The following is a 21,643-nucleotide window of genomic DNA, read 5'->3' as shown; positions in this document are numbered from 1 at the left end:
AATAACTGCACTGCTAATGGACAAAAATTCTGGTCTAAATTTTGGTCTTAAGTCAAGGATCCTGATCAGTATTTTCATGCAAATGAAATGGCACTGAAAAACAATATTTAATTCACCAAATATAAAAAGCCTCAGACACTGAAGAGTACATTGCATATGTTCAGTGCCAAGTTACAGATGTGTCAAACTATTATATATTTCCAAGACTACAATGTAATTGTTGGCACTTCCTGTGTGTAATATAATTTGAAAACATAAATGCAACTGCCTATTTATACTACTTTGGCAAAGGCCTGGTGGGTTTTCTCTACCTAAACTAAAATATTTACATGGAATGTTGAACTGTCAAGTCAGTGTGTGTGTGTGTGTATATATATATATATATATTTGTTTTCTGAGGTTCTCCATGGTATTTGTATGTGGATCTTTGGTTATTCGGTTTTCTCCCACGTAAGATTGGAAGTATCTCAGGCAACGCTTCGATGAAGTCTCATTCATCATCTTCAGGCTTCTGTCTTCAGCTCTGTGCTTCTCAGAGTGATGTGAGCTTGCAGCTGCTTCTTCCTTTAACTGCTAGTGGGGTGTGACTTGATTGGTTGGGGGCTTGGCTGTGTTCTGATTGGGTGGGGGTGTGTTCTCATTGGTTGGGGGTTTGGCTGTGTTCTGATTGGTTGGGGTTGGCCATGTTCTGATTGGATGGAGGTGTGTTCTGTTCAGGTGGGGGCTTGGATGTGCTCAGGTTGGTCTTAGTTACTGGGGGATTTGAGCTGGTGAGCTGTGATCTTGCTGTTTGGCTTCGAGTTCGTGGTCGTGCTGCATCTTCACGGTGGGGGTCAGTTCGCACTGCAGCTGCATCACTACCCACTTCAACCCCCCCTGAGCCATACATGAAGCGAACTGACCCCCACCATGAAGATGCAGCACGACCACGAACTCGAAGCCAAACAGCAAGATCACAGCTCACCAGCTCAAATCCCCAGTAACTAAGACCAACCTGAGCACAACCAAGCCCCCACCTGAACAGAACACACCTCCAGCCAATCAGAACATGGCCAACCCCCACCCAATCAGAACACAGCCAAACCCCAACCAATGAGAACACACCCCACCCAATCAGAACACATCCAAGCCCCCAACCAATCAAGTCACACCCCACTAGCAGTTAAAAGGACGAAGCAGCTGCAAGCTCACATCACTCTGAGAAGCACAGAGCTGAAGACAGAAGCCTGAAGATGATGAATGAGACTTCATCAAACGTTGCCTAGATACTTCCAATCTTACGCGGAGAAAACCCGAATAACCAAAGATAAATTATATATATATATATATATATATATATATATATATATATATATATATATATATATATATATATATATATATATATATATATATATATCTTGGTTATTCGATTTCACAGAAGATCAAGTATCCAGGCAGTTGGCCCACTGCCATCTTCAGGCTGGTGTTGCTTAGTGCCAGTGCAAGCACTGGCACTAAGCCGAAAGCACCAGCCTGAAGATGGCGAGTGGGACCTCGCCAAACGCTTGCCTAGATACTTTGAATCTTACGCGGAGAAAACCCGAATAACCAAAGATCCACATACAAATACCCGCGAGAACTCAGAAAACAAATATATATATATATATATATATATATATATATATATATATATATATATATATATATATATATATATATATATATATATATATATATATATATATGATGTATATGTATATGTATATGTATATATGTGTGTGTGTGTGTGTATGTGTGTGTGTGTGTGTGTGTGTATATGTTTTCTGAGGTCCTATATATATATATATATTCATTCCTAAATTCCTTTGCCTTTATATAAGACGCTAACATTTTATATGTTAGCATAAAATAACGGATCTTCTTCTTTGCATACTAAGGTTATGGTGTATAATTATCACATGCTCTTGGTAAGACAGATTCACTAACACGTAACATATATTTCTCTTTATCCAGTAACTCATTTGATGTTAACAGAAAATTTTAAAGTTTCTTTCTTCATTTGAGAGAATACAGCTTTAAGTATTAATCACTCATGGCATGTGTAAAATGGGAATGATTCACAGGTTTTTTGCACTGAAAAAGGGTTGGTTCTTCTCAAAGGCAGTTTTAGAAATATAATATATATAATATATATTATATATTATATATTATATATATATATATATATATATATATATATATATATATATATATATATATATATATATATATATATATATATATATATATATTATTTTATTTATTTATTTATTTTATTTATTTGATTTGCCAATTGTTTACAAGATAATAAGTATAAGTGTATACATAGTTGTGAATACATGAAATGGGTACATATAAGAAAAATAAAAGAATAAGAGAAACAATAGGACAGGGACGGTAGGCACGTTGGTGCGTTTATGCATGCCCCCTACAGACCTCTTAGGAAAGGGGTGAGGTCAATAGTAGACAGTCTAAGGTTAAAGTTTTTGGGGTTTGGGGAAGAGACTACAGAGTCAGGTAGAGTATTCCAGACATTGACCACTCTATTGCTGAAGTCGTATTTCCTGCAATATATATATATATATATATATAAATTAATAAAGCATTTATATAAATATATGTATACAATTGACTCAATTACAAAGGCTATGATCCTCCACCACATTGTTTTATTCTTAGTAAGAATTATTCAAACAATTTCAAGCTTGGTTTAAATGAAAACCTCATTGTCTTTAATCCAACAAGACAATATACAAATACTTAAGATGTAAAATATTACATATTTCTTATTGAAAAGAAATTTCAATAATTTTCCCACCAAAGTAACTTAAATTTATTCAGTCAAGATGAATAGAGAAATTTGCATTTTACATTATAGATCAGTACTAAACAGACATTTATATTCTTAAAAAATAAATGCTCCAGTTATAATATATTCTCAAGTGCTAACCAAAATCAGATATAGTACTAGTAGAGATCTTGCATGTTAAGATGTTCTAGTAAATCCTAGCTTAAAGGAAATGTCATGGAGAGTGCAAATTATTTATGAAAGATATTATAGTAGTTGAGGATGCTTTTTTAAAAAAAACAAGAAAACAAATAGAAATAAGGCTTCCCCTTGTTCTGCTGCCTAGAAAACTGTATTATTAATCCATTAAAAATAAGATCAACCATCTCTTGCAATGTTCATCTAACATGTCATAACTAAAAAAAGACCCTAGCAACAATATGTCCGCTTGGACCCATCTAATTACCATGAAGATATCTGTGTAGCATTAGGAATGCACCCAACTGACTGGGACCCAAAATGTTTCTCTCTCCAGTTTGTCAAAAATTGTTTTCAATTCATTGTATGCTGTGGTAAGATCATCATTCACGACAACTTTGTCAAAAAGATGGTTGTACTGACTTTCCATAATCTGGGCAGATTTAATCATTTCTTGAAAATCTTCTTCCTAAATAAAGAGAAGCAATTAGTCAAATATATAAAGCAAATCAAGTTACAGTACTATTAATTTTACAGAAAATTATAATTTATATATTGAGCTATAAATCTCTACACAGATAGTTCTCGACTTATGACCACAACTGAGCTCCAAATTTGAGACATTTGTTAAATGAGACATTTGTTAAGTGCGTTTTGCCCCATTTTACGAACTTTCTTGCCACAGTTATTCAATGAATAGCTGCAATTGTTAATTTAATTACAATTTTTAAGTGAATCGGGCTTCCCCATTGACTCTGCTTGGCAGAAAATTCACAAAAGGGAGTCTGCAACCATCGTAAATATGAAACAGATGCCAAGTGTCTGACTTTTGACCACATGATTATGGGACTGCTGCAATGGTTTTATGTGTGAAAAACAATCGTGTTACTTTTTTCAGTGCTGTTGTAACTTTGAACATTCACTAAATGAATTGTTTTAAGTCAAGGACTACCTCTGTAAGGCAATTTCCCATATACAGCCCCTGCTGTAAATAGCCCAGAATTTAGATTTCACTAGCCAGAGATAGCGATTCAATGGCCCTTTCTCACTCTATATTTCAGTACTGCTATTTGATTTTAAAATGGAAAGTTAACATTATTTAATAGTTTATTAAAATTATAATTAATAATTGTGATAATTATTTTAACTGTTACAAAATGTTATCTCAAATTCAGATTATTATGAAACTTGATTTTGCCCAATTTCCAAATAATCCCCATTCTCATACATATCAGACATCAATCAATAGATAATTATAAACTGTCTCTGTATTAGAAACAGAACTAGAAAAATTTATTTAAATTGTTCATAGGAATGATGCCTTGAGAAGCATATTACTTAAAATTAAGTCTGCTGAAAGGAAGAGATTCAGTAAGACAGTATATTTATTTTTGGAATTTTGAAAAGAATCCAAAGAATCCTTCTTTTTAGATTCCTACATCTCTCTTTACAGCTCATTCAATGTTTATGTTTTTGGAAAAACTGAATGTAACCATATAAAATTAAGACAGAAATCTTAAAAAAAGAACATACTTAATTTGAAAAAAAATCAGTTTTACAAGTAAATTTGTATTGGACAGTCATTGCTGAAATGGACTAAAATTGTCCAAATTTTGTATTTTTAAATAACCAAATCTTAAAGGTATAAAAATTAAAATTTATTTTCATTTTTCTAGGAAAGCAAAATTTACTCACTTGAAAAGGCTTGGCAGCACCTTTTTCGTCCTTGCTTGAAATTATTTTGGCATTTCTTCGTGTCTCTCTTAAACGCTCAATTGATGGAGGTTTTATAAATATCACAAATGGTTTGAATTCCAAAGTCTTTAGATGCTTCACTGTCTGGAGGGATGAAAATATTAAGGTGAACGTGTTGATATTAAAATGTATTTACTCTGAAACAAGACAAGTCCTGTGGCATTCCTCTCTAATAACAGATAGTCTTATTAGATATAAATTATGTAGCATTTTAATTGTTCGATATAACATACAATGTTTCATTCAAAATGATTCTTTGCAGAATTTTATGAAATGCTGGTCATTTTTGGTCCTGTATTGGAGTATCTTTAACACTGAAATGAGAATAAGGGATGATGTAAATTCTGGACAAGGTTTTAGACTAAACAGAGTGTATTTTAATATTCAGATCCACACTTTCATTTTACTAACAGTTCTAGTACAGTTGCTAGCAAGTTAATAATTCTCTTTCACTAGGAATTTCCTCCTTGAATTGTTAATAGAGTACAGAACATATTAGCTTAATGGTAGGAAAATTAAATACTTTATTGTTTACTTACATGAGGCTGTACATCTAACAAACAAACTTTATTTTTTGCCAGAACAGCTCTAATTGAGTCAATGCTGGTACCATAATAATTATTTTTATATTCCCCATATTCAATAAATCTGAAATAAAAAATAATATTTTATATTTCTTACAAAATCTTATTCTCACATATATTTTTTAAAAAGAAGGATAAACTGATATCTTTATCTATTGATAAAGGGAATCAAATGCCAAGTAACATTTTTTAAAGAAATCCAGATGTTTTAAAAAATTGAATGAAAAATCATAATTATTACAAAATATCTTATTTCAAATTCAAATTATTTCAAAACTTTATTTGTCCAGCATCAAAACCCTGGAACAATGCTAGATCAATTAGTGTAAATCTTCATAGGGCATATGTTGGACACAAAACATGTATGCTTAATTCTTTTCTATTTTCAAAATACCCTTTAAATACAGACTGAAACTTCTGATAGATTCATCTTGTGTTTGTCTTTGGACAAAACTTAATTTCAAATGATGGCATGTAATGTGTATTTCACTCAGTTTTAAACTGAGGTGCAATACATATGGTTTATACTAGAAACTGAAATTAAACTATGCTTTTGGCATCCAAGAATTTTCATCAAGTTAGCTTTGGCATTTTGCAGAACACTGAGATGAAGGAACAGTCTCACATTAGCAATGCAAAATGGCACACACAAAAAAAAAGACATGAATTTCGTGCTTCCCACATACTTGTTATTCTGTATATCTGTCTCGAACAAGTGCTTGGAAATAAAAGTGTATTCAACACCATCACTTTCTTGGCTTCTTCGTGGTCTTGTTGTGTCTGGTTTTATTGAAAGAGCATTAAAAACCACTTTGAAAATAAATGAAAACAAACAGTTCTATTCTACTGATTTTAATTACCACCAAACTGTTAAAATTCAAGTAGACAGAATTCAACTCTTAGAAACTCATGTGAAAATTTAAATACAAGAAATCTATCCTGTGTTCTCAAACATTAATCTGGAACAGGTTTTGGTTGGTACATATCCTCTCCTTGCTGTCATGTACCTTCTATATCAAATAGCAATAATCCCATTATGTTTGACTACTCGGTCTACTGTAACTCTGATGTCAAATGCTATTTCTAATGATTTCCATAGTTGATAGAAGACTGGCAATATAAGAAGTCACACAAGGACTATGTTTGTCTCCTCTGCATAAAAAAACCCTTTGCCTACTTGTTTCCACCATGCAATGTTAGAGAAATTGAGCCAATTTATTTACATTCCTCATGAAGTGGAAGATTCTTTAAAAAAACTTAATTCAGATATTCTTGCCCTATTCAGCTCCAAGCAGATTATATTTATGCTAATTAAAAGGAAGCTGAATCTTACATTAGGAATTTATAGAGCAGGCTTTTTCACTTACGTGGAACGGTTACACCATAATGGTGAGTGTCACTGATTAACAATTTCCGTTTTAGTTCATTCAGTCCTACACCAACAGGACCTGAAAGTTTAAATGTGTTTCAGTTAATTGTTCTGATTATTAATATTATAACATAGTACAGTAGCTCTGTTTAAAATCCAAAATATTACTCAAAAGTTTTTTTATTGGAAGAACTCCAGTGTCTTCAGTATTCACTAGGCAGATAGGATTACCAAAGTCTATGGGTTTCCCAAATTTTGGCTTTTCACTATCTCTGAAATCAATAGCCTGTCATTTATTCTGCCAAAGATACACAACCTTGAATGGTCAATTGGCTAATGTTAAAAAAGAATGTTGATGGAATATGAAGATTAAGGTACTAATCTCAAAATTCATGATGTTATATCCTTCCTTTTTTCTCAGTATATTTAATATGGACCATACTTTGACTTAAAAGAGCAATGTGTGATTATATCTGAAGCTGTTTCAGAAATCTTTGGTTTTCCTCAATAAAAGTTGTGTGCTATTCAGGAACGCATTTTGTTCATCTACTTGTTGGGCTTAGATTAAAATGTTCAGAAAGAAATACACTTTCGAACAAAACTCCAAATTATGCAATAGTTAATTATAATTTAGCCAAGATTAACACATGAAACACATTATTGAGGAATACTGACAAGTTTAAATGTATTATGTAAGTCTAATGATGATTATACATTTCAGCTACAGCTAGCTGGTCCCTATGGAACCCAATAAGACAGAGGTCTCTAACATTGGCAACTTTAAGACTTGTGGACTTCAACTCCCAGAATTCTTCCTCCAGTCATGTTAGCTCAGGAATTCTGAGAGTTGAAGTCCACAAGTCTTAAAGTTGCCAGGTTGGAGACCCCTGCAATAAGATATTCAAGATATCTTCAAGCACACTGACATATAAGGTAGGATTAATATTTCTGGTTTCTCCCCTCTCCAGCTTTTCTTTAGCTCCTGCTATAATATTTTTCCCTTCTCTATTTGGAACAACCATTTTCAATCGTGACAACTCAAAGATGGGTAGAATTCCCCAGAATTCCCCAGCCAGCTACAGGTATAAAGGAAAAGGGGTAACTCCCACTTTTTTTCCATTGTCACCTGCCCTCTATTTGTACCTGTATTCTAGGGAGATAGCAATAGCACTTAAGACTTATATACCACTTTATAGTGCTTTACAGCCCTCTCTAAGCGGTTTACAGTCAGCATATTGCACACAACAATTTGGGTCCTCATTTTATCCACCTCGGAAGGATGGAAGGCTGAGTCAACCTTAAGCCTGGTGGGATTTGAACTGCCAAACTCTAGGCAACTGGCTGCAGAAGTAACTTACAGTACTGTACTCTAACCACTGCGCCACAGAGGCTCCTAGGAGATGCTGCCCTCTTCCTTGATGGCCAAAGATTAGGCCAAAAGCACAAATAGAAGATACCTCATACAATTAAACAAATTAGCCAAGAATTAATGACAGCGAATTCTTACTTTATTTGTGGTTTGTCATAGGGCATTTTGCTAATATCAGGAAATGCACATCCCTTAACTAAGAAAATTTTTAAAAACTGATGAGATTTATTATCCTTTAAGAACGGCCTATAAAACATATAAATGGAGACAAATATTCATCTTAAATTTATCTTAAATTCTTAAATTTTTAAGAAATTTTAAATTTTCTTCCCAGAAAGTCAAATTGCTGTGTATACTGCATGTGGTTCTGCGAAATAGCGCCACATACTATTACTTTTCAATCTGTTAGAAAATAACTAAATAAAATTGATTATCTATTTTTCAGGTTATTCAGTAGTTACTGTTATATTTAAATAATGAAATATAAATATATTTATGTAAGAAAAAATCAGCTATACATGTGCCGTTGAAGTTCTCCACAGCAATGCATATATTTTGATTTCCACATATCCAGTTTTGCTGAGAAAGTTTTAGAACAATCAGTGCATATTTGATCATTGTGTTAAAGTGTTTTGCTGACTGTCAGAAATCACTTAGGCAATAACAAGTGATTTTATTTGGGGGCTGGGAAAATATCTCAAGTAGAATTCAATAAACATTTTAGCTTGGATCCCAACTTTTTATTACACAAACAGAAAGACTGTTGTATGTATGGAAGAGATCCCTCTGCTCATGAGAGAATTTGTTCTTTCAGTGCCACTTGCTTTTCACTTAAGGATCTGGCATTTCTAAAATTGATTCACTGGGAATAAGTAGTTTGCATGGTATGTGCACAACCTATCAAAATAAATAAAAAATTACCTAAACCTGCAAACACCTAAACAATTAAAATATGGGTGGGTGGGTGTGCAGACTTAACTAACAGGAAGGAAGTTTTATTTGGAACATCATGAGAAATGACCTAATGATAATAGCTGAGACAATTCTATTTCATTAATCGCAGAACTACACTGGAATGGGACAATTCATTGCAGCCAACTTGCCACAGCCAACTTGCCGTGGGACAATTCCACAGGATAACTAAATGTGATAAATATTACCTGTCACCGTTTCTTTGACATTACTTTCATTTTTGTGGAACTGGACATTTTGTGGTGGACATTTGTCATGTTGAGTTTGTCCCATGGTAAGTGTCCTGTGACAAATTGGCTGGGACGAGTTGTTCTGTGGCAAGTTGGCTACGATAAGATGGCCATGGTGAGTTGGCTGCACAAGTTTTCCTAGACCCGTACTACTCCATATATCAGGATGTTATCTTCCTTATATAATAAAATCACCGCCCAGACATGACTGAAGCCTATGTCAGGGTCATCAGACACAGCAACTAAGCAAGCAAGCAACAAAAAAACAAACAGCCTGGCATGGAATGGGATAAAAGTGTGTGTTTCAACTTTGTACTGTTCTGAGGATGACAAATATTTTAAGTGCAAAATAGGCTGTTTCAACTATTTTAAAACTCTCAAACATCCCTATGTTTCAGGGTTTCAAGCCAAAAATATTTCTGGAACAGTCTATTTCATGCACAGCAAGAGGCATTTCAGATTCAAAACCATCTACATTCTCCACATCACTACTTTAAAAGCTGAATTATGTATTGGAACAATGATAAAACAGAAAGAAGAATGTACCTTTTTCATCCCATTTCCCCTCAAAAGATTGAAATACACCTCTAAAAGGAAATAAAAACAGAAAAGAAGACAGGGAGGGCCTTTTTCCATTGCTATTATTAACTCCATTGTAATGAAGTAAAGCCCACCCCCCCCCGTTTGCAATCCAACCAAACCACAAGCTGCACTAGTGAGATTTTTCAAAAATTAAGACAGAATATTATACAGATAATCTTCAATTTACAACCCAAAACCCAATTTTGACCCCAAAATTTATGTTGCTAAGCAAGATAATTGTCAAGTGAGTTTTGCTCCATTTTATAATCTTTCTTGACACATTTGTTAAGTGAACCACTGCAGTTGTTAGTAACATCGTTGTTAAGGGAATCTGGCTTCCCCATTGACTTTGCTTGTCAGAAGGTCACAAAATGCATGACACTGTGGCATCATTAATATGAACCAGTTGTCAAGGATCTGAATTTTGGTCACAGGACCATGGGGATGTTGCAATGGTTATGTGAAAAATGATTGTGCCACTTTTTTCAATGCTATTATAACTCAGAACAGAAAGTGTACAAAAAGCAAGCACATGGTTTCTGCAGACCAACAGTGAAAGTAGTAAGGCTACTCAGGCTTATTTTAAAAATAAGAATGTTCTTATTAAATAAATTGGTCCAAACAAAGTTGAAATCATGTTATAAAACATTTATGCTCGGTGAGGATGCTAAATTTAATTAAAAACAACTAGGTAATATTTTAAACAGATTCCAACAAAAGTTTTAATCCAGTTTTGTGTCAATTGACTATATGAAAAAATAATTATCTGACCTTCTGTTCCTTGACAAAAATATTAAACTTATGTCACAAGCCATATTGGACACTACTACCAGTACTAGCTCACATAAAGCTTTTAAAAATCTGATAATTTGTACTATGCTTCAATTAATATTTCCAGTTTTTCCACATTTTATCTAAGACACTTTTATGATTTTGGCCAGACGTATGCCGTTTCTAATACCAAGAGAGAAAAAACATCAAGATGACTGAAGATTGCAATAAATTTGTGAACTGCTTTTGTTACTGTAAAAGCACACTTTCTGCACTTGATTTATTATTTCCAAAATAAAATAAAATTTCTAAATATTTCTTAGAGTTAGCAGATGTGATTTGCTATAAAAAGTCTACTTATCACACTTTTCACGGGATTCTGTTGATATAGGTATAAAAGCAACTCAACCATATTATTACTTACTGTGTAGAACCCACAATTTCTTGCTCACAGTAGTAGGTGCCTGAATTTGTGCATTAGAAAATGGAAAGCTGTTTTTAAAACTGATTTTAAGTATCCCCTTGGAAATAAACTTTATAAAAACAGCAGCACTACAGTTTGTAATAGTCCCTGATAGAGGGTCATATTCTTCTGGTTTGCAATTTTTAAATGGAAAAATTCTATCAATGAAATGTAACGCAACGAATACTAGAAAAGTTGAAAATATTTGATTTTGAATTAAATTAATAAAATATCTTAAAGAACTATGCTGTTATTAGTGTGAAAACACTAAGAGTTTCTAAATTGTACTTCGCTTTGTAACTGATTAAATTCAAGAATCTATGTTCTGGAACAAAAATACATAACTCTGTTAATTCTAATGGCTTATATTGAATCATTTAGTTAATGGTTTTAACTATAAGGATAATATAGCAAGAACAAGCACAATAGGACAGCCTCTATCTATACTGGCAACTAACAGCCCCCAGTTAGGTATGACAGAGCAATTTGGGTAATTTTAAAACACAGTAAAGATCAATATGGTATCTAGAGGACCTTAATAAATAACATACCATACTAAGTTATATAAATATATGAATCTGTTCATATATTTATATAACATAGTATGGTATGTTGTTTATTATAAGGAACCATTCCTGATAATCAGAATTTTTGCAAGAATAGAGAGTATTATTAGTGGCACATAATAAAGTCCTAGCAGTTTACTCTTGAATCACAGAAATGATATGAACAATGACATCCTAAAACTTTAAGGAAAGAGTAACTGATGAAAGTTACAAAAGCTACTACAAAAGGTATTCTATGACACTTTTAGTTTAATTTTGGGGGAAAGGAGGTTTGGAATTCTACCTAACATGGGCGACTGGCCCATTTAGTGAACAGTAACAAATTAAGACAGTAGAAGCAATTCCAGATTGCAACTAAGTTTCTCGATGTTCCTTAAACCATCTTGGAATTCCACTCTGGATTGCAGTGGGTTGGTGCTCAGTTTATGGGCACCACAGGTCTTGAGTGATCAGGCAATGGATTTTTGCCCTTCCCATCTATAAAGAAAAGTCTAGTCCAGGGGTGTCCAACCTTGGCAACTTTAAGACTTGTGGACTTCAACTCCCAGAGTTCCTCAGCCAGCAAAGCTGGCTGAGGAACTCTGGGAGTTGAAGTCCACAAGTCTTAAAGTTGCCAAGGTGGACACCCCTGGTCTAGTCTGTCGTGACGGGCCATGTTTGAATGGGTCTTCCAGAGTCTGCCTTTTCCCCTTAGGGAATATTTTCATTTCACTAAATGACATGCTTTTTCTTTGCTTTCCCAAAGATTTGCATCCAAAGACACTTCCCACCCCTGCCCACATTTCTTCTTCAACACTATCACTTCACACTATCACTTCCTCCATTGATCCATCCATTTTATATCTCGGTCTGTCTCATTTTTACATGACTCTAGCCAGCTTAGACAAAATAAATGCAAGTCATTAATATACCATTGTTGTTCGATACAACAATATTCCAGGCAAGAATGGTGTTCTTTACTTCTATGTTCTACTGTGATAAATGTCTAGGGAGGAAGAACTAATGTTTCAGCTTTATGGAAGCAAGTTTAATGAAGCTTTCAGTTTTATTCCAAAATGACAATGCTGCAACTTAAAAAGATTTGGGTAGAAGGGAAGCTTTACAGTCTGCAAAAAGAAGGGGGAAATTATTTACCCAGCCGAATCAGAAATTGAAAGAAATCTGCCCACTTGGAAATAGGAAGATGTAAGGAGAGGAAGTGGAAAAACATAGAACGTTCATTTTAACTTGCTTTCTCATTGTATCAAGATGGTAATGAAAATAATGAGGAGGGGGAAGAGGTGATGGATGACCAATGAAGAACATGAAGAGTAAAGGCTCAGGACGAAATGGCTTCATGGGAGCAGGAGCAACCATCACATGAGAGGAGATGCTGTAGCTCATTGGAACTGGATAGAAATAAGTGCTATAGACCATCTGCCTGGAAGGGCTTATAAGGCTTATGATGGGGGGAAAAAGAAGTTCTGAAGTGGAACTTCAAAAAAAGGGATGTATTTGTGATGAAATGAAAGGTTGAATGATGTCATGTACTGTTGCGTTCAAGAAAAATTGGGCATACTGGACTGGTGAAGGGGTCAACGGATATGCACTTCTACTCTAGGAAGGGTGAAGATGATCCACAATAAGTAGGCATACAACAAGATAACTTGGGACTTGGGAAAGGAAGAGAAATCCTTTGGGGTTACTGAAATTATTTGAAGTCTTGGGGCAACAGAATTCAGAATTCTTAGGCAGAAATCCAGCACTTTCCTTTTGCATAAACTATACATATAGGCTGTAATGAAAAAGCTATATGTTCCTGAAAAAGCTAATTTTCAAATAGTGAAATGCTTAATATAGAGCAGGACCTTAAATGTTGGCAACTGTAACTATGAAACACCCTTTCTGTGGAAATTCCAATACACAGATGGGTGAAGGTTGAAATTTACAACATTTCTGACATCCACATACAACAGTTTTTGCTCAAGATTTGATTTTTTTCAAATTTAAAAACACAAAACAAGCATGGCAATGAAAAACAATTATAATAAAACGAAAAGCAATACAGTCCAAGTTCCATCATTTGACTTAGCCTCTTAACTGAGGAGTTAACACTTACCAACTAAGACAATAAGTCTATATTTTTCATTAGGTTGCCGCCTATATTTTGCTACTTCTTCATAGGTAGGAACATCTGCAGTGTCATACTGATCACTCTTCTTGCATTCATACATTGTCTTGTTTGTTTTTTTATCCTTTCTGCTTAGGCGAAAACTTCTCCTAAAACCAGCTGTAGTTACATTTTAAAAAAAAAGAATATAAATGTTACTAGCCAATAAAGCAAACCACCTAAAACAAATGTTCCTTCAAGCAAAACATTTACTATTTGTATTATTAACATTTTCACCATTATTTCTTCATATAAGTATATACAGATTATAATACAAAATGCTTCTATTCCTCCAAATATCATGTATTATTTTGCTCATATACATTAGGACACTGAAATTAATGTTGTTGTTTTTAAAAAAATATGTGGAGTAACAAGAAAATCCTTTAAAGATACTGCAGTTCATTTGGATTACAGTTATTTTTTCTTGAGGCTCATATTCTATAAATGTATATTATAGATAAAAATTAGATGCAATATCTAAAATTTGTTCAGTTTCACATTTGAGGCATATTTGTCTTAGAAACTCAAACCAAGAACATACTTTGGCCCTCAAATATACACAATTTGCTTTAAAAATCCCCCACCTTAATTCAAAGATATCCAGAACTGTAATTGGTAACCATAAAATGCATAGAATACTTTAACATAGGTTGCTTGTCTATATAGGCCTATTAGTCCCAGCAAAAGTCATATGGTTGATATCCATCCTGTTCAAAATGACATACTGTTAATTATAGACAGGGATTAATAATGCCTAGTTCCATTAAAAATAATACAATCTTTTCAGTCACAATAAGCACGTTTAACAACAAAATAATAATTTATTCATTAAACATGACCTAAAGAATAATTAAGGAAATTGTCATATAATAGTTTTAAAATTAAAAGGAGTGAAAAAATTAGAATAGTTAATATAAATAATGTACAAACAATTTTTTTATTTTATCCCATTTTTTTCATATACAATTCAAGATGTTAAACAAACCTAATACTCCTCCTATTTTCCTACAATAACAATTTGGTGAGATGAGCTTAACTGAGACAAAGTAAATGGTCCAAATTTTTACTGAAGTGTTCAACTAGAGATCACATGACCATAGGACGCTATGAATGCCATAAACAACTATTGGTAGAGAAATGATCAACTCTTGATCATGTGACCATGGAGACACTGACAGTTGTAAGTGCAAGGATTAGTCATAAAATTACTTTTTCAGTACTGTTCCAACTTTGAATGGTCGCTAAAGAGGCAAGTAATTAAGTAAGATGTACCTGTATATTATTTTAATGGTAGGAAATCTGCAAAACACAGATTATCTACTCCCCAACTGGGATTCATTGCTATTTCATATGATGATAAGCAAGCATGTGATAAGCAAGCATGACACATAGATATTGCTGAGCAGATTACATCAGGAAGCGGTTCAGATACTGTCAACACATTGTTATTAGAAGCACTATTAACCCAAGGGAATCCTAAGTGAGATGAAATTTAATGAAGATGAAACAGCCATCTTATAGCACTAATTACTAATTATATTTTAAATGGTGCTTCTCTGGGAGACCAGTAATGACGGTGCTAAGAGGGAGCCCAGAAGTCACTTACATTTTGATGGTTTCAATATTATGAGCTTCATGAGATACTGGGGCAACAGGGCTCTGAGTAAAGTTTAGAATAATTATGAATTGGGTGTTCTTCATAGTCTGCCTTCCTAATGAAACATGAAATTTTGACATTCCATTGCAGTGACCCACAAAGCTGAAATAGGAATGTACAGTGACCATCTGTGAAGAGGAAAAGCTGCAGCATTAAAAAAAAAATAGCTCAAAAGCAAGATACAACACAACGAAGGGAACTCCAAAAGAAACTTGGGAAAGGACAAAACACGGAATTACCTTAAGAAATCCACAAGAAAGAGGAAATGAGAGGGGGAAAAAAGATCTGGAGTAGGCAAACTGCAAACACTTTTCAGCGTTGAACAATGTTGTGGAAAAAACTAAAGAGCTTTTGGCAGTTGGACTGAATTTAGGGAATTAGTGAATGAAGCTCTTGCATTTCCATCCTAGCTGAATGATGTTATAGAACTAGCTGTTGTAGAACAGACACATGGAGTTTACAAAGAATATGAATGATTTAACTCTGGTAATAGCAATAGCATTTAGCAATAGCACCTAGACTTATATAGACTTCACAGTGCTTTATAGCCCTTTCTAAGCGGTTTAGTCAGTATCTTGCCCCCATCAATCTGGGTCCTCATTTTAACCCCTTTGGAAGGATGGAAGGCTGAGTCAACCTTGAGCCTAGTGAGATTTGAACTGGCAAATTGCAGGTAGTCAGCAGAAGTAGCTTGCAGTACTGCACTCTGTGGCACTGCAGCTCATAGTACACTGCAGCTCATAGTACTCACACGGCACTGCAGCTCATAGTACTGCGGCACTGCAGCTCATAGTACAAATGCAAATAATATTATGGGTTTTAGAAATACAGATGGCCCTTGTTGAACGACATTTGTTCCATCACCATTTCAACTTACAATAGCACTAAGTGAATAGTATTCATGTCTGGTCCTCTTATTAATTTTATTTTATTTTTATTTATTTAATATTTATTTATTTAATATTGCCGCCTATTCATCCATGGCGACTCGAGGCGGCTTACACAATGTAAAACCATATTTAAAACAAAAAATAAAATAAAAAACAATAAAAACTAACAAAAAGAATCAAATAAATTAATAAAGTATAATAGAACAAAATTGGGGGGGGGAACCAACTCCCACCCCTCCACCCCGATGACAGCAGATCACACTAGCCATTTGATGGGCTCCATCCCTCTCTGGATTCCCCAGGTCCGCTGGCAAAACCAGGTCTTCAGTGCCTTTTGGAAGTGCTAGAGTGGGGACCATTCTAATCTCTGGGGGAATGTTATTCCAGAGAGGGAGCCACCACAGAGAAGGCTCTTCTTCTGGGTCCCACCAGGTGTATCTCCCTCAGGGTGGGACCCACAACATTCCCTGCCTCCTTGCTCTAATGTGTCGGGTAGATGTCATTGGCAAGAGATGTTTCCTCAGGTAACCCGGACCCAAGACATGAAGGGGTTTAAAGGTGACAACCAGCACCTTGAATTGCACTGGAAGCAAATCGGCAACCAATGCAGCTCCTGCGGGAGAGGTGACATGTGCATACTGGGGTCTGCACAAAACTATGTGGGCCGCTGCATTTTGCACCAAGTGGAGGTTCTGGATGCTCTTAAAAGGCAGCCCCATGTACAGCGTGTTGCAATAATCAAGATGGGAAGTGACCAGGGCATGAGTGACTGTGGGTGGGGACTGTTGATCCAGGAAAAGGCATAACTGGTGCACAACCCATAGTTGCGCAAAGGCCCTTCTGGCCATGACCGCCACCTCCTCTTCGAACAGGAGTTGTGAGTCCAGGAAAACCCCAAGATTACGCACAGGGTCTGTTTGGGATAGTGCCACCCCATCCAAGACTAAAGGTGGTAATTCTCGCTGAGTCAAGGAATCCTAAACCCAGAGCCACTCAGTCTTGCAAGAGTTTAGTTTCAACCCGTTGCTCCCCATCCAGCCCCTAGCAGCCTCCAAGCACTGCAAGAGGCAGGACACAGCGACACTTAACTCACCACAGGCTGAGACATACAGCTGAGTATCATCAACATATTGGTGATACCTCAGACCATGGTGACGGATGATCTCACCCAACAGCTTCATATAAATGTTGAACAGGAGCAGAGAATACCGAGCCCTGCGGAACCCCATAAAGCAGTGGGTGAGGGCTGAATCTTTCCCCTCCTATCAACACTGACTGAGAGCAGCCGCAGAAGAAGGAAGTGAACCAAGACAGCAAAAGGCCTCCTACTCCCATCCCCCGAAGCCACCCCAGAAGAATCCCACGATCAATGGTATCAAAAGCCGCCAAGAGGTCAAATAGAGCAAGGATGGATGCACTACCCCCATACCGCCAGAGATCATCCAAAAGTGCAACTAATGCTGTTTTTGTCCCAAATCCAGGCCTGACTGGTAGGGATCAAGATAATCCATTTCATCCAGAAACCTCTGGAGCTGCTGCGCCTTCTCAACAACCTTCCCCCAAAAGGGAAGATTGGAGACAGGTCGGAAATTATCCAACCGGGTAGAATCCAGTGGTGGTTTTTTAAGAAGAAAGCGGTCCACAGCCTCCTTAAAGTGCTGGGGCAGCATCCCCTCCTGTAGAGTTATGTTAGTTGCAGCATCCTCATGATAATATACTTGCTATTTGTGACTTTCTTTGCAAGTTTCCTACAAAGTTGGTGGGAAAGCTGGCGGGATGTAGCAAAATGGCATTCACGTGATGTCCTCACTTTAAGATCCAGAGTGATTTGATTAATGACAACAAGAAATCCTGGAATTTTCATTGTTAAGCAGTGTGGTCATGTGACATCATACTTTCCAACCATCTTGCTTAATGGCAGAAATTGCAGTCCCAATTACCATTGTTACATGAAGACTGCCTGAATTTTGGAGAAATTAGAATAAAATAATTTCCTATTTGATCAGTCATGGGAAAACGTCTGCAGTTTAATAAATCATAGCAGCAGAAAAAAAGTAGCAGCCACAGATCTAGCTAGGCTCTTACTAAATTTTAGTATTTATCTGTGTACCGTGTTTCTCATATAATAAGGCCGGGTCTTATTTTTTTTTGAGCCCCGAAAAAATGGCTAGGCCGTCTTTTCGGGGGTGACTTAATTCCCCCCCCCCTTGCATCTTTGGGTGGGCGGGTGGCAACGGCTTGGATGTTGACCTCAGCATTGGTGGGGCACTTCATATTGGAGTCAACGCAGGCAGCACCATATCCGGGTGTGCAACAAAAGTACTTCCTAACGGCAAGCCCCCCCACCATTTCCCCCCCATTTCACATGTTTTAATATAGGCCTTAATTTGGGGGGAGGGGCTTAATTTCATTTCATGCCTATAAAACATGCTGGGACTTCCTATTGGGGGAGGCCGTATTGTTGGAGAAACAGGGTATTTCTTTCCTTGCTGGATTTGTGTTTTTACTGAAATCACAAGAATTTTTATACATTTATGGGCTTGATAGTTGTAGGCATGCTTCTTATTTAATCAATAACACTAACTGCATAATCTATTGTTGCCAAATCAATGCAGTAGAAATTCGAATGGCAAAGCATTTATTGGTGAAAGCTTAAGCTGGTGGAAACTTAAAAACAAAGATCTGATGAAAATGTCACATTTTAAAGTCAGAAAAAGGCTTATTATTAACATAGGAAAGGGGTGTGTATGTGTAACCAATATGTTATTCTACCTACAGTAAATAGAGTGAACACCACTCTTCAGAGAAGCTAAGATCATTGAGGGTGAGTGAACATGTCCAAATATTCCCTCTCCTCAACTGTTTTCTAAGACTTATGCTTTTTTTTATACCCAGAAATAAATTATCAATCTATCATTCACTGAAACAGAGAACATGGAAATAAAAGAAAGACAGAACTTCAATTAGGGGACATAGCAGAAAATCAAAACCATTTTATATACTGTAATGTTGAAAGTATATATTTTGCTTTAAAACTGAAATATATATTTAGATTGGGCAAGTTAGACATTTAAGAAATATGAAACATAAACTCAAATCAATATAATTGGGGTGGGAGAGCCGACAACACCTACAGGTTCACAGAGGCATAAGCAATGGTTTTCCCTGTGACACTATGAGAGCAAACTTGAATTATGAATAAGCAGGAGAGAAAGACCATGGATGTTTTTAAACTAAAAATATCATGGATAGCTTAAACAAACTAGCAATAGACAGACAATCCAACAAATGGATCAAAGAACAAGTCAATCCACAATTCTCACTTGAATTTTGAATGATTAAACTTTGGACACACCAAGTCTGTAAAAAGTTGAGAATAACAGATAATCAGGGTTGGAAGGAACCTTGTAGGTCATCTGGTCCAACCCCTCGCCCAAGCAGGAGACCCTACACCATTTCGGACAAATGGCAGTCCAATCTCTTCTTGAAGGTCTCAAGTGATGATGCTCCCACAACTTCCGAGGGCAAGGTGTTCCATTGGTTGTTCTCACTGTCAGAAAGTTTCTCCTTATTTCCAGGTTAAATCTCTCCTTGTTCAGTTTCCATCCATTATTCGTTGTCTGGCCTTTGGGTGTTTTGGAAAATAGCTTGACCCCCCTCCTCTCTGTGGCAGCCCCTCAAATATTGGAAGACTGCTATCATGTCTCCCCTGGTCCTTCTCTTCACTTGACTAGCCATGCCCAGTTTCTGTAACCTTTCTTCATATGTTTTAGTCTCCAGTCCCCTAATCATCCTGGTTGCTCTTTTCTGTACTTTTTCTAGAGTCTCAACATCTTTTTTATAATGTGGTGACCAAAACTGGATACAGTACTCTAGGTGTGGTCTAAGGCTTTAGAGAGTGGTATTAGTACTCGATCTTGATTCTATCCCTCTGTTAATGCAATTTAGGATTGCATTGGCTTTTTGGGCTGCTGCTGCACACTACTGGCTCATATTTAGCTGGTTGTCCACTAAGACACCAAGATCCCTCTCACAGTTACTGCTATTGAGCTTGGTTTCACCCAGTCTAAACTTTTGGTTTTTCTTGCCTAAGTGTAGGACTTTACTTTTCTCTACATTGAATTTCATTTTGTTAGATACAGCCCAGTGTTCTATCTTCTTGGGTGTTAGCTATTCCTGCCAGCTTGCAGTATCATGTGCAAATTTGGTAAGTTCCCCTTCTATTCCTTCATCTAAGTCGTTAATGATTGAACAGTACTGGGCCTAAGACAGAAGCTATCTGTTGTGCTATATATTCCACTTTTTTCTAGCTTACTAAGTAGGTTGTGGTCTACTTTGTTGAATGCCTTGCTGAAATCTAAATATATTACGTCCACAGTATTTCGTTGGTCTACTAATTTAGTCACTTTGTTGAAGAATGAAATAAGATTGGTTTGGCATGATCTGTTTTTAACAAATCCATGCTGACTGCTAATTATTACTTTACTTGTTTCTAGCTGTTGGCAAAACTGTTTTTTATTATCTTTTTCAGTATCTTCCCGGGTATTGATATTAGGCTGATTGGTCTATAGTTTCCTGGGTCTGTTTTTTTTCCCTTTTTTGAAGATGGGAACCACATCAGCTCTTTTCCAGTCCTCTGGTAGTTCCCCGGTGCGCCAGGATTTTTGAAAGATATGGTACAGAGGTTCTGAGATGACCTCTGCCAGCTCCTTTAAAAGTCTGGGATGTAATCAATCCATCAGGCCCTGGTAATTTGTGTTCATCAAGATCAGACAGGTGTTCTCTTACGATTTTTTTGCTTATTTTAACTTTTATTTCTGATTTGTCTTTTACAATAATGTTTTGGGTGAGTTGAGCTATAGTTTCTTTTTGCGTGAAGACCGATGCAAAGAATGAGTTAAGCAGTTCTGCTTTCTCTCTGTTGCCTGTTACTTCCTTACTGTCTTCTCTCTTTAGTGAACCGACTGTTTCCTTGATTTTTTTCTTGTTAAAGAAAAGAAAGAGAAGAAGAGGATGACCAGCAGAAAGGTGGGTGGAACTTACTATAGCGGTAAAGAGTACACCACCAGAAAACCAGAGCCAGGTTGGGAACAGATTGTCATAGGAAAAAAAATCTGCGGTTTCTAAGAGTAGACTCTATCTTGATAGCACATGGTCAATCAATCCAACAGAGGAAATAAATTCCAAAACCACCAAAATGGTAAGTAACTTAAATAACATTTCTCCATAATGCCGAAGTTACGGTGCTACTTCATGATATACTGAAATTCCTGAGG

At 35.9% G+C, this 21,643-nt stretch overlaps 1 protein-coding gene across 6 annotated transcripts in view; it reads right to left on the bottom strand.

Annotated features, from left to right (window-relative positions):
• Positions 1-2,670: 2,670 nt before the first annotated feature.
• MPP7 (MAGUK p55 scaffold protein 7) overlaps positions 2,671-21,643 on the bottom strand; it is a 76,232-nt gene continuing 57,259 nt past the window's right edge. For all 6 annotated transcript variants that reach the window (XM_087946672.1, XM_087946675.1, XM_087946676.1 and 3 more), the window contains 6 exons: positions 13,767-13,937; positions 6,714-6,794; positions 6,033-6,126; positions 5,302-5,410; positions 4,703-4,846; positions 2,671-3,476 (listed from right to left, as the gene is read on the bottom strand). In XM_087946672.1, the coding sequence (XP_087802798.1) occupies positions 3,297-3,476; positions 4,703-4,846; positions 5,302-5,410; positions 6,033-6,126; positions 6,714-6,794; positions 13,767-13,937 (779 nt within the window). In that variant the 3' untranslated portion in view covers positions 2,671-3,296. The remainder of the gene's footprint in view (positions 3,477-4,702; positions 4,847-5,301; positions 5,411-6,032; positions 6,127-6,713; positions 6,795-13,766; positions 13,938-21,643) is intronic.

The sequence above is a fragment of the Notechis scutatus genome, chromosome Z, assembly GCF_049901735.1.
Source record: "Notechis scutatus isolate UNSWTSFEM ecotype Mainland chromosome Z, rNotScu1.2, whole genome shotgun sequence".
Taxonomy (NCBI): Eukaryota; Metazoa; Chordata; class Lepidosauria; order Squamata; family Elapidae; genus Notechis; species Notechis scutatus.
Note: the sequence above shows the minus strand (reverse complement) of the source record. Positions and strands in the feature narration are given on the sequence as shown.